Source organism: Sitodiplosis mosellana, unplaced genomic scaffold (genome assembly GCF_009176505.1).
Source record: "Sitodiplosis mosellana isolate CC-2019 unplaced genomic scaffold, AAFC_SMos_1.0 Smas_scaffold_1, whole genome shotgun sequence".
Taxonomy (NCBI): domain Eukaryota; kingdom Metazoa; phylum Arthropoda; class Insecta; order Diptera; family Cecidomyiidae; genus Sitodiplosis; species Sitodiplosis mosellana.
Window position 1 is genome coordinate 13,813,423 of NW_022595244.1, and position 13,805 is coordinate 13,827,227.

Consider the following 13,805-nt stretch of genomic DNA (forward strand, 5'->3'; position numbering starts at 1 on the left):
ACATATTTTATTCTCTTTTCCATTCTCATCCGCTTTGTCTCGGTATTGTACCAATATTTGATTAGAGCTATTTCAACCGGTTCAATTTGTTGGTTTAAAATCGATTAAAGAGACTTACTAATACGTAACATGCTATTTTGGGACCATATTAACACATTCTTGTATGACGCACACATCAAATATTCAACAGAGGATGGATTATAAATTTTGAATGCATCCACATTTGCAAAACAAAGCAGACAAATCGAACCGAACGTTCCACCGAGCAAAAAGGCGGATGATGTTGTTCGCTTCAATTTCTTCTTCATTCATTTACACTCGTTAGGACTCGGTTCACTGTGAGTGATGAAAATCGCGATGGGATGTAGTATGCAAAATGAAGCCACGTACATTTAAATGGGCGTAGTTCACATGAAAAAAAAAACTGCAAACAATCAAAACTTTTTACTTTGTTTTCATTTTTTGTTGGAAACATGTATAAATTTCCAACTTATTCATTCGTTTGGTTTTTGCAAATTTAATGAGCACTCGAGAGATAATGATTCAACAACAACTTGTATTGATTTCCATAGAAATGATGCAATTTATTCCATCCAATTTCCAAGTCAACTCTCAACAATCAAAATATTGTTTCAACATGATTTATATTTCCTGTGAAGTGATTGTTTTCATTCTGTTCCACATTCGGGCAGATTTTTTTGGGTTATACATACTTCAATGGCGATTGATTTTTTGAAATGGACAAAAAAAAATTAATTGAAAATGTATATATTCCAAGTATTGATACGTCTGATTGAATCATTTTTTGCGCAAATAAAAAAACAAACGCACAAAGGTTAGATAAATTTTATGAAAGTCAAATGATGTCAAAGAATTCAAACACTTCCGTAGTACGTACAGGTCCGTTTTTTCTCCTGTTTTTTTCTCTTTATTTTGTGTATTCGCACTCAACAAACCACACCACAGAGTACACATATACAGTGCAAAGCAATTGAAACGTGAGCAGAAAATTTTTTCACTCTCCAAACTAATACTCTTGATGGTATTTATATGAACACAAGCGGAAAAAAGTGTGTTTGCATATTTTCCATTTGATTTATAATTTACAAAGAACACATCAGATCAATTTCCATGTTTTGCAAATGGGATTTCAGTAGAATTTAATATTGGCGAAAGGCACAGTCACAATTACACATACGATTTTACACTTCAAAGCCTTTGGAGCGGTAATTTATTTTGCTGTTCAACTTTACTCCCTTCGCTTACATTTCGCGAGAAAATTCAATATTAACGATTCTATTTTCCAATAAATTAGGATAATTTTCTTCACTTCAGAATTTCACTCAATTAATGCACTTCATCAAATCAAATCAATAGTCAGCACACACCAGGAAAAAAAAACTTTGTTGTGCACTAACAACTGTGTAAAAATCGAACAAATTGCGCGTCTTGAAGCTAAAACTTTTGGGTGTCGAGTAAAAATCGTTTTCATCATTTGAGTTCGACTATGCTATTCTGTATGCGTTCGAACATGGAAATAAAGACCCATTCTGTGGAAACAGTGAAAATACTTTCCACGCACATATTCAAGCCGCGCTCTCTTACTCGCTCTTTAGACCAATACAACGGTACATTTGTGAATCGATATACGCGGCATCGAACTCATAATATCTAGAGGAAAACATTGCCGCCGTACATGGTGGTTGATTGTATGTGTGTATTGTATATGAGTTCCGCCCTTATACCGACACCGTAAACACATACACACATACACCGTACTCACACATACTTTGCTGAAAAGTGATGGGATTAATGCGCGCGCACGCACCAAACAAATACAAGCATGTCGCATTTCGGTGCCTAACACAAGTTTTTCCCAAAACAGTTAGCTACGGTTTGGCAACAAAAATGACAATAAATAACCAAATTTCGAATATTTTCTCATGACTTTTGGCTTTCGCTCTCGCTCTCCGCCGACTTCTTCATCTTTCTCCGGAACATTTGAACAAAGCCGTTGATATGGATGTTGTAACAAACATACGCGATGATTGATATACGACCACTTTTCTCAGGCGAATCAAAAACTGCGATTTGCTTACCGAAATGCTGCTCAGCGGAGCGGATTTCAACACATCTTAAAATAAATTCTGTTCACGGTGTATCGAACATCGAAAAACATATTCAGTGAAAAAAGTATCGAAGCAGAAAGTTGTCTGAGAGAATTGTCCTGCTATTCTCCAGCTCTGGGAAAGTTTGACTGAAAAACGGCGATAGATGTGGTTGGAATCGTTATGTGTTGCATGTGAAAGCTTTAGAAATGGAGACGCCGAATGGGAACGCCATTTTTTTTTATTACACAAATGGAATCGAAGGAGACAAGAACAATTCAGTTTTACTTACTCTGTGAGATAATTCCCCGTTTTTGAGATTGCAGTGAATCGATGGTGTCAACACTGTGTCGACTGTCCAACGATGTTTGGCTGGCTTGATATCGGACATTTTTCGCAGGCAATGCAATCGGTCGATACATTTGCTCAACATTGTTCAGCATCACGATGCGGCCATGCTTCGGAATCACTTTTGTTTTCGTGTAACCGGGTGGAAGATGCACTTCAACCGCATTGCCATTTCCATTGATTTGCTGATGCTGTGGAATTGTTGGCAACATGATTGGTGTGAATCTTCGGTCGACGACTTGATTTGCATGCTGTTGTTTCGGTGCTATTGCGCTGGGATGATAAATTTGAAGTAAATTATTTCCTAGTGATGGATTGCTGTCACTGTAGCGAACATTCACATATTCATAAGCATTCAAGTCTTGGTTGGCACAACCGTAGTTTTTCGATTGAATGTGCACCGGTTGAGTGAGCGATGCATGTGATCCATTCATTTGTTGATATTGTTTAACGTGAACGGGCGTTAGACGCTCACTATCAACGACAATGTATCTTTTCGGTGGCACCGCATAATGACCAATTATTCCGTTCATTGGCTTATTTTCATCATTCACCAACGCTGGTGACTGTTGCGTGTTTAGTTTGGGTATTCGTTCGTAAATTTGGTGTTGATCGATTTGATCCATATTCAATTTTTGTCGTTGCTGCTGCTTCTGCTGCTGCTGCTGCTGTTGATGTTGTTGTTGTAAGCTCTGCTTTCGTAGTGGCACTTGAGGCCCAATTTTACCGCTTCGACTCGAAGCGATACTTGGGCTCGTTTTCGATGGCGTCACAGACGTATACGAAATGGGTGATACTTCGGATGAAGTTACATCTTTATGAACAGTAGCCATTTGTTCATTTGAAGCACCGCCAAAGAATTTGGTCGGTGTTCGACTCATTGACTTCCGGCAAAATTCGATGACTTGATTCATAATCTCGCCTCGGCTCAACGGATTGCGACGCAATTGAACACTCGGCGATGGTGTCGATTGTGCATGTCGTCCCGTCATCATTTCATCTAGAACACTTTGTGGTCGCTGTGGCTGTTGTGCTTGTAGAATTTTTATTGGAGTTTGTGGAATCTGTGGACTGATTCGTTGCATCGTGTTACCGCGATAAATTCCGCTGATCGTATTTCTCTGCGGCGAATTTCGAATGAAAACAGGTTGCTCATAGATAATTGTCGGATTAACGTTTTGCTGTTGCGCGACTGCATGCATTTTGATTTGATCGAGTGATTGTCGATACGGTGTATTTCGGATGAATTGAGCGTTTATCGGCACCGCTGGTTTCTTGTCGACTTTGGCGTACAACGGTTGTGGCTGTGCGGCTACCATGTTATTATGAGTGGGCAAACGATCGTAGATCGGCTGTAATTGCTGTTGTTGCTGTTGGTGACGGTGTTGTTGTTCAATGATTCTTGGGCTGTACGCCATTGGCTGCGAGTTCATATGTGCTTGAACCAACAACGGCTGAGCATAGAACTGACGATCGGCATTGTTCCGTAACTCTTGCATTTTGGCCCACGTCGCAGCATCTATGTCAACACGCGGTTGCTGTTCCAATGATGCATCATTTGGCTGTAGAATCGGAGACAAATTCAACGTTTGTTCAAGCGAAACGTTCTCATTGCGATGTGCTTTTTGTGCATCCAAAACAAATTTCGGTGGAGCACCTTCGACGATTGGGGTTGATGTGCTTTTTGGTGCTTTCGACTCATTTACAGTGTCTGGTGTTTTTGCATCGTTCCGTGTGATTTGAACATCAAACGATGTTTCGCATAGATTACGTTTGCTCGCTGGAGCATTTGCTGGCACTTTATTCAGTCTCTCGGGCAATTTTGATGGAAGTCGACGTTTTGGCTCGCTACTGAAACCGTTCACACGTTTCTCTTCCACCTGATCTGATTTACCATGATTTACTAACGGTCGCAAATTACTGATTGGTAGTTTAGCGCGAACACGTGCTTTGACGCCACTATCTCGATCACGATTTTCCAACACTTTAACTTTTTGTAGTTGAGTCGGTGTTTCTTTGCTCGATTTATAAATAACAGGATGCATTTGTTGTGATAGTGGCACCGATGATCTGCCATTTATGTGCTGCCGCGGCCGTGGTATTGGCTTTGCTTGTGATTGTTGATCAGGGTTTTTGTTTTTATCACAGGTAACAATCGTACTATTTGATGAGCTGTCAATGTACCGTAATCCAGAGAGTGATCGTGTCGTTTCCGTATCGCTGCTTTTTGATTTCAATGTTTTATTGCAATTTGCTCGGTATGATTCCAAATATTCACTGTTTTCCACATTGGTCAACGTACTGGAAATGGATGATGTGCTTCCGCTCAAAACATTCACCGTCTTTAAATTTGATTTTGCAACATAGGCATCACAGTTGGCCGGCATACTTTGCCTATGCAACACCAATCGACGTGCACTGCTGAGGCGACCCTCTTTTTTCGGTTCATTTGCTTGAATTTTAATTGGTGCAGGTGTCGAGTCTTTTGGCGTTGTTCGTCGCCGGGACGAAAAGAATCCATTCGGAAACAGTCGCTGAAGCACCGATGGTTTTCGCGCCTTTTTCGCATCGATTTCGCTTTGTATTGTCGATGTGGACATTTTCGGTTTATTCTCAATAATTCGCAACTGAGGCTCGAGCGTAAGTCCTTTTTCGGCTAAGTATTTCTGAAATTCTTTGCTATTGATTGTGTTTGTCAGTGATTCTTCTTTCACTTCAACTTTTTCCTTTGGTTTTTCTTCTATCGTTGTGTCGATATCGTCGAGCCCGTTTGCATCAAAGTCACTCGTTAAATCGGCAATTTCGTCTAAATCGTCCTGCGAACCGAATTGTGTATTTTTAATGCGAGCATCGAATTTTTTCGCATTTATTGCCACCTCTTTCGGATTGAAAAATGAACCCTCAAGATCAGTGCCCGTTTTGACTTTGATTTGCGATAAATCTGGATATTTACTACGATCAACTTTTTGGTTGTGTGCCGTTGGTAGTTTTGATGTTACGGAGCCGTTCGCATAGCCGTTTGTATGACCATTTGTGAGATATGTTTTGATTTTCGGTTGATTGTAGTTCAAATTCGATGGACTATACCGATTCTTCAGTTCTCTTAGCCGCTCCTGCGTTGATTTGCTGATCCGTGTTCCGTTCACTTTCTTCGGCGGTGAAATGCGATCTCGGTTTTGAGCGGCTTGTTCTTCTCGATCTTCTTTCAGCAGACGCTCTTTTATCGTTGGATCATAAACGAAATATTCATCGGGATGTTTTATATATGTTTTCACATATTTTGACTCTTTCAGCACATCTTCTTTTGTGATGTATTCATCCTTTGGTATCTCTTTAGCCGCAAATGTGACTTTTGGGCGTTGCAAATTCGTCGGTGTCGATGAGAAAAAATCCGCTCGCCGCTTCGCATTCAATTTCTTAAATGGATTTTCCTTATCGACAATTATTTCGCCGCTAATGAATTTTTTGACTTTTTCATTAATTTTATCTAGCGAAACTGCCTTTTTATTTCCACTTCCTTTTGACGGCACCGGATTGTTTGCCTTCGATTCGTCACCACTGCTTTGTAGCGTTGTCACACATCTATTGAGCTCATTTTTATCGTCGATCGAACCAAATGGCCTTTTGTCATGTGAATCGGTTGCGGCCAATAGTTTTTCTGATTGAATTTCCGTCGATTGTTTTATGGCATTCGCATCAAATCGATCCTTATCACTTCGTTCTACAGAAATATCACAGTTTTTGACATCGAATTTGTTGTCGTCGTCGTCGTCGTTGTTGGTCGCATCTTTCGTTTGATTAGTATCATTTTCGTTTGCCGGTGCATTAGTATCGTCGTTTGCAATTACGCCTACATCGTTCACATTCGATTTCGGTTTCGTTTCAGTTGTCTTCGTTTCCGCTTGATGTGATAACTGGTTATACTCGGTTTGGCCTACGAATGAGAAAAAAAAGCAGAGAAACAGAGAAGCAATTAGCAAAGTTGTTGGTCATTAGAAATTCATAATTTTGATGAATTTTTAACATGCACGACTAAATGAAGACAAATAGCTGTTGGTGATTTATCTTGTTGAAATTTATGTTTTCGCTGAAGCGAAACCGAGAAATAGAGAATGAAAAAAAAAATTTAGAATAAACAATAGCAATCAACAAGTCAGTGAATTTTTATGGCACACTCTTGTTCGCTTGATTGTTCGTGATGATGGATTGAAATACGTTGACGTGTTTTATATGATATTTGATATTCTTACTACTTCTTCTTTGCTACGGCCCAATGCACACGGAAATTAAGACGACCATAAACATCACTCAATGCGTTTGGTGTGCCTCGAATTAACAACGCGCTCGAATTTCCATTTTACACGTATTGACATTTTAAACAATGAAAAAATGACCCAGTGATATTTCTCGATACTCAGATAAATATTTTAGCATTATAATACGTCGAACGTGCGCTCTCTATCGCTTAATGACTCCGTGCGGACTAATATTTCCGCTTGTTTTTTTATAACGGATTTGAATGGATAAACTCCTTCCAAATAATTCCCAACTTTTATTTGTTATTTCACAAACAATAACACACAAAAAAATCTTTCGCAATCGAAAAATGTATCTCGCAAGGCGCCGCATGAATATTTCGTTAAAATTGAGATTTATGCTCATTACAGTAGCTCATTCTCAAAACCATTTGTTCACGCGATCAATTTTGGGATCGTTCATGAAAAAATGCGAACAATGTGTTGTTTTAACTGCGCAAATAATAGCACTTCACACGAAATAGAATCAATTAAAATCAATATTCGAGCAATTTGGCTCTCCATATGCCATATATTTAATAAATATTTATTCGTCGATTGTAACGGGTCCGATCTCAATTGATGCAAACAACAATCAACGACGTTTCACAATTTGGCTTTGTGTTCCCGGAAATGTGTAAACAAAACTAAAAACGAGTGCAAATTTGTGTAAACAAAGCAAGAGATTTTCGTGATACAAAATCGAATCGGTCACTCACTCACACACAGACATAGACACACAATTTCGGTTGGGCCGTACACATTCAGTGTAAAAATAAACATATCATGCAGATGTCGACGATGAGATAAAAATCAAATACTAGAGGAGAGGGAGGGACAAAAAAAAATCAAGAATAGAAGTGAAGAAATTGAACAATAAATCTTAATTTTGTCTTGTTTAAATCTCTTTCGTGCCAGCACACACAGAAAAAGCAAGAGCCGAGAACGAACATCGAAAAACGCGACGTGCTAAGAAATACGAGCGTTGCACAAGAGTAGTTTCATGAGCGAAATCGATCGTGCACGCGATTGAAAATATTTAATGCGCTCAAATAACAACACACGCATGATCGGCACAATGGGAAACCGAGCAAAAGACAGCGCGCAGCACAGTGTTCGTATCGCTAGAAATCTCGTAAATTTGTGGCCCAAAACAAATGTATTCTTTGAAATGATTGTAAAGTTATCGCTCGCGCCAAATCGTAAACACTATTGTAATTGAATTCACTTTATGAATTTATGTAAGAGGCGATGAAGTTGGAGATTTTTTTCTTTGCTTTTTTTTAAAGAATGCAATTTCGTTCCGTTTGCTTCCACTGAGAAAGAGAGAGAGAGAGACTCTCGCCACGAATAATAGTATCATATCGAACAATATGTTTAATCAGTTTATTGATCTTATGTCGACGGTTTTTTCAATTTCCACTTACTCTCTCTCTCTCTCTCTCTCTCTCTCTCACTCTCTTTCTCCATCTCGCGCCCGCTCCTCTACGAAATGGAAATGCTAGTTTTCAGTGGAAGCAATAACAATTACGTCGATCGATAAAAATTACATGAAACGTTCATGAATGCGAATTACCAAGTCTTTTAATACATAAATGAAGCCATACAATGAATATCGCACTTGGCCATTTTCATTTGTGTGTTGGGCTTGTTTTTCTTCTCTCCTTGCATGCGGATTTTCTGTCAGTCGTTCACATTGAGATTTACAATTTTTGCATGACAATTTGATGGCCAATGCGATGACAATGTGGCCAACAGCCACAGAATGCTGTCATACACGCGCCAATCATTCCATCCGTATCCCGTTCCGTACGTACATATGTATTGAATTCAATCTGTGATATCGAGACGCATAATAAAATTTAATGAAAAACTCATTTTTTTCTGCTCTTCTGGCTGCGTCACGAATGGTCTCGAGACAAAAAAATAACTGCTACTGTCATCGTTGCCACTGTCATACTGTCGAGCGCTGTCGACGGTACTTATTTTGTCGTGGAATTGTTGCAAATTCATCGTTAATTGTGAATTCTGTCCAAGGCTTAGATAGTTAGAAGCATATAACCATATACTTAATTTCATATTAAAAGCCACAAAAAACAACGGCTACTATTCATTGTGTTAAGTGTTCTTTCTTGACATTCGCATGGATGATGTTACTAGTGTTTTAAGCTCTCTTTTGGATTTGAACAACGCAATCGAAATGGATTTACCCATTGCTTCTGGCTCGTTCCGAAATAATTCGCAAGCGTCGGGATTGTACAATGGTGCGATTCAAGTTTTTATCACATAGTTGTGCTTTTCATCGGCATGTCAAGAGTTAAACTCACATATAGCATATTTATTCGGAGCAAAAGAGAGGTTGTTCGCCCGCATCGGTTGGTTGTGCGGCGTATTCAGTTTTCATGTTATATTCATAGAGTTTTCACGATACATACTATTATCTCGATGGACTGTTAATTGAAATAAGTATTCCACGAGATGTGGTATGTGTGAAAAGCAAAAAATCGATGCTTCCATGTCAAACACAATTCTATGTGTCGACACCGATATTATTTAGATATCTTTTTGTGCAGCACCAACTTACAATAGTCTATTAATTCTTGCTACATCGCATTTGCGTTCACATTCAATCGATTTTTCAGTATCAGTTGTCATATTAGTTCATTTGCACCGACTTTGTCGGTCATTTTTTTCTTATCAAGCAAGGGATTGCAGTTGTTGTCTCGTTGTTATGTGTGTATAAATATTCTATCAGACATTTACGTCATTCACAAATGTGAATAAAATGTGCTAATTTATCGATATGCGCAAAGCTATTTTTCGCAATAGCCACATGATGTCGGCGACTTCATTTTAAGTTGGCTCAATTTTGATAACAACTCGCTGATAAGAGTTAAGTAACCGATGAATGTGATCGATTGCGGGGAAATCACATTGATTTGTTAATTTGTACGAATAGCTTTGGTTTATTTTGTCACACATGCTGAACAAACGGCCTTGAGTTATTTTTGGACAAAGCAACAAATTCGATTCAAGAACAATACGACTATCGTTTATAATTGGTCACCCTATTTTAGTTACGTTAAAGTGCTATTAATTTGTCGAAAAAAATCCCCCCACATAAATCTTGCATTGAAATAAACACAATCGATCGATTAATCAAATGATTTCAAAATGTATTTGATATTTGTTTGGTCATTGATACCTTCATTTAATAGAAAAATGTTTCGTTGTTTTGCGGCTCAGCGCACACGTATCCGCTTTTGGTTTCTGCTAAAAAAACGCACGATTTTGCTCATAGTCATTAGAAGAAAAAAAACGGCTAAATGACAATTACATTTCGCATCTTTTATCAGGAATTAGTCAATGGTTTCCACGTAGGTGTGTTCTGCTGTTTTCGAATCGAGCTAGATAAATCGATACGAATGCCGTATTTTATTTACCGAAGCCGATCCCATTCAACCTGACGACTGTAAATTGGATTTTCGCTAAGCCGAACCACATCGCAGAACCGCGCATCACCACCATTATCGGCCACATCAAGATAAGATAACGGGCTCTTTTTTTTTTTAACACAGACAAATGCTAATACATACCGTGTTTTTTTCGCATTACACGTAGTTTTCACATGTATTTTCTGAGTGTTTTCTGTTGTTGTTAAGAGTGAAAAAGTGTGACTGAAATGGTTGTTGAAAATGATCGGTGTTCACAATCTCTAAATCCCTTCGACGTGTTTGTTCAAACAATTCAATACGACATGTTGACTAGTGTCGGGTGATATTCAGCTCGAACTCGTTAGATTTATGAAGATCTTAATCGCATTCATTTCTGAAACATATGGGCATTTTTTATTCCATAAAAATGGCTTTGCATCTGATTATTCAAATTTTGTGTTATGGCTATGCGACATTTTTCTTTGAAAGATGCTTTCATTCGTCGGGCTAATATGTTCACATCCAGTTCACGCTGAATCGGCTCTCAAGTGGTTTTGAAAAGATTTTGAATTTGATTGGAGATGACTGCTCTTTCAACTAATTTAAATATAAAATTATAAATTCGGTCGTCTTTTCGTTTCTATTTGTCGTCAATTTGTCCGTTGTCCCACTGTGCGTTGAAATCACACGAATATCATTTTGATAACATACGATACATTGAATTGATCCGACGAAAAGTGAGCATCCATAAACATTTATTGCAATTGGTATCATTTAAAAGCAATAAGCTATAACATGCAATGAGAACCCGTCTCTCAATGATCATCATCAAAGCGTCTACAATACAAACAATATCCATGTTGGTCATTCATCAGAGTAAACAAAAAGCGACCGCAAACAAAAATATGACAAACAAAATCATCTTTTGTCATCGGCAAAATATGGAATGAAACGAACAGAAAAATAAGTTATACGATCCAAAGAGACAAACATTGAATTCCATTTTCAGTCAAAGCCGGGATTTATCACACACACACACACACACACATATATATATATATACATAAGCAGATACACACGCACACGGTCGTCGTCTTAAAACATTTGGATTTAGTTAAACGGGCATACCAACATATACAATTGCGTGTGTTTTTGGACTCTGTCGGCACAAGTATATATATTTAATCAGGAAACAGTTGTTTTTTTTTCTCTCGTCATGGTTCTTCGCGCTTTGAGAGCAAGCTCATTCTTCAATTAGGTGTTATTAGATGGTCATTTATTTGGCCATTATTTGGTGATTTGAAACAACAACTCACACATATGCAAACCACCGACAATACGCAGACAAAATGCCCATAAAATCAAAACAGCGCTGGATTTTTTTTTCGTTGTTGTTTTTGTTGTTGCAAAGAGAAAACCTTGATCTGCGCTCACTTGGTAATCAATTAGCTAACGCCTAGTTTCCATCGTTTATGTCAGTGGCAAATGTTGTCAACGATGTTAACAACATCTTCTCCGACATTGTTCGCTTGAGGTTTCAATATTTATGACCGATTTTATTGTATCGCGCGCGCAGAAATCCACTCTTTCTTTTTTTGTGTTTTTCTTTGTTTATATATCTCTGTAAATGTCATGTTTAATCAGAAAGCCACGTGCTTGACGGCCACCGATATATTCAACGGAATGTTCGAATGTATTTGTCGCTGTGTCGAATGACGAAACGTAATATTGTCCCGTGGATTTCGTTCACTTCATTCCATTGTTTGTACACACAGTACACATGATTCCGAAAAAAAATCACATAAATCACAGTGCGATTTATCTCCATTTCCCTTTAAATTCGTATTAAGGCGGCGGCACGAGTCTTACTTCATTTCAACTAGTTAGTCACTCACTGTCAAGAAATATACTTTAGATAGTTGTTCCGTTTAATATCATTTCGTTTTTTTTTCCTTCGCCCGTACCATTTCTTTCCATATATACACAATATTGGATTACAGTAACGCACCGGAATCATCATCATAAAAACAAATGATCTGTTTTATACAATTAAGTTGATCCAAATGATGCGCTTTGATCCGTGATTAATGGAAACGCAAGCATTTCAACGAGATATCTAAATTGGTTAGCATTTGATATTTGATTTGATTGCGCGCATGCAACGGAATAAAACGAACGAATTGCCAGCAAATTATTATCCAGATAATTAATGCCATGAGATGAATTGTGAAATTTATTGGGCACGTTTTTGCGGCTATTTTCGTAAACGGATTTGTTTCTCTTGTAGAGTAATAACGATGATAAATGAACGACACATTTTAAATTCGGTAAAAAAAATTCGGTCAGTTCCGATTCACCTTAAGGTATAAGTATTCAATTAGCATCGATTTACATAAACATCGATCGCCATTGTTTTTAACTTCTTCTTTGTTTTTTTTTTCATTGTGAAGGTTAATAGACGAGAAATGGATACATCCAACATTTGATTATTGACGAAGAAAAATTATTCCAAAACCAAACGACTATAAATCTAATTTTATCCTACGTATTCCGTTCCCAAACAGTGGGGAATGGGTGTCTAAGGAATTTGATTTTTGGTATGTGTGGGTTTGGTCTTAACTCTCTCGAGAATAATAGAAACTGGTAATTACGCTTAATACAGTGTGCGGTCAATGTAACACAATCAAAAAAAAAAATACTGGAATAATGCAACGGGGATGGTCTGTGCCACGTGCAATCATCCGTTAGCCACTATCAATTTATTCATTTCGAATCAGAACGGGATAGCGTGGATGGTTTTTCATTTGAAAGACGTCGACAGCCGGTTTCATTTAGTTTCGTCTGTGCTCATGAAAAGTTGTCGATTTGAAGCGATACTAAGCGACTGAAAGTCGCACCCTTGAAAATGGACAATGTTTCATCGCCAAAAACTAATGATTCGGTAGATAGCGTAAAAGCAACCAATTTTTCATCAAGTTGTTTGAATTTTTTTTATCCATAGTGAATGCGATGCATAGCACAGCTCGATTTGATCGCAACAGGAGAAGTAATAAACGGAAATGCGTGTGTCTTCTGTGGCGCTGTGGATAATACAAAGCAGACGCTCGCTCGCTCGCGACTGTTACATCCAATAACCATTATTCACCATTTCGTTGCAGCTATTGCATGCAGTGCTCACTCTTAACGTATGCTGAGTCCCACACAATTGTTTGCATTTGTGAAGAATTTTTAGTGGCATTGCATCGAATGCGACGCTATTTTCGGCTACATTTAGAAGCTATAAAAATAACCACACAATAAATATTTGTCTCTTGGCAATGTCAAACAAAAAAAACACAGTCAAGTCGAAAGCAAGACTAGCTGTGACTCTTTATTGAGTTCCGATATGAGTGGTGATAGTTCGAAATTCAACAGAAATAAACCAAAAGGCCAACAAATATAATATCGGACCCAATCGACATGAAAAATATTCGGCTATATCATATAAATGTGGCAGTGATAAAAAGAACTATATCAATCATTGCGAACATATAAACAACATTAAACGAAACGAAGAAAACCCTCACCAAATCCAATCGGAAGTGCATACACTCACACACATGAGATGTTCTCTGGCGCAG

The 13,805-nt window shown here is 38.1% G+C and overlaps 1 protein-coding gene across 43 annotated transcripts in view; it reads right to left on the bottom strand.

Annotated features, from left to right (window-relative positions):
- LOC129579985 (uncharacterized) overlaps positions 1-13,805 on the bottom strand; it is a 63,459-nt gene that overhangs the window by 43,263 nt on the left and 6,391 nt on the right. For all 43 annotated transcript variants that reach the window (XM_055470197.1, XM_055470249.1, XM_055470217.1 and 40 more), the window contains exon 3: positions 2,401-6,390. In XM_055470197.1, the coding sequence (XP_055326172.1) occupies positions 2,401-6,390 (3,990 nt within the window). The remainder of the gene's footprint in view (positions 1-2,400; positions 6,391-13,805) is intronic.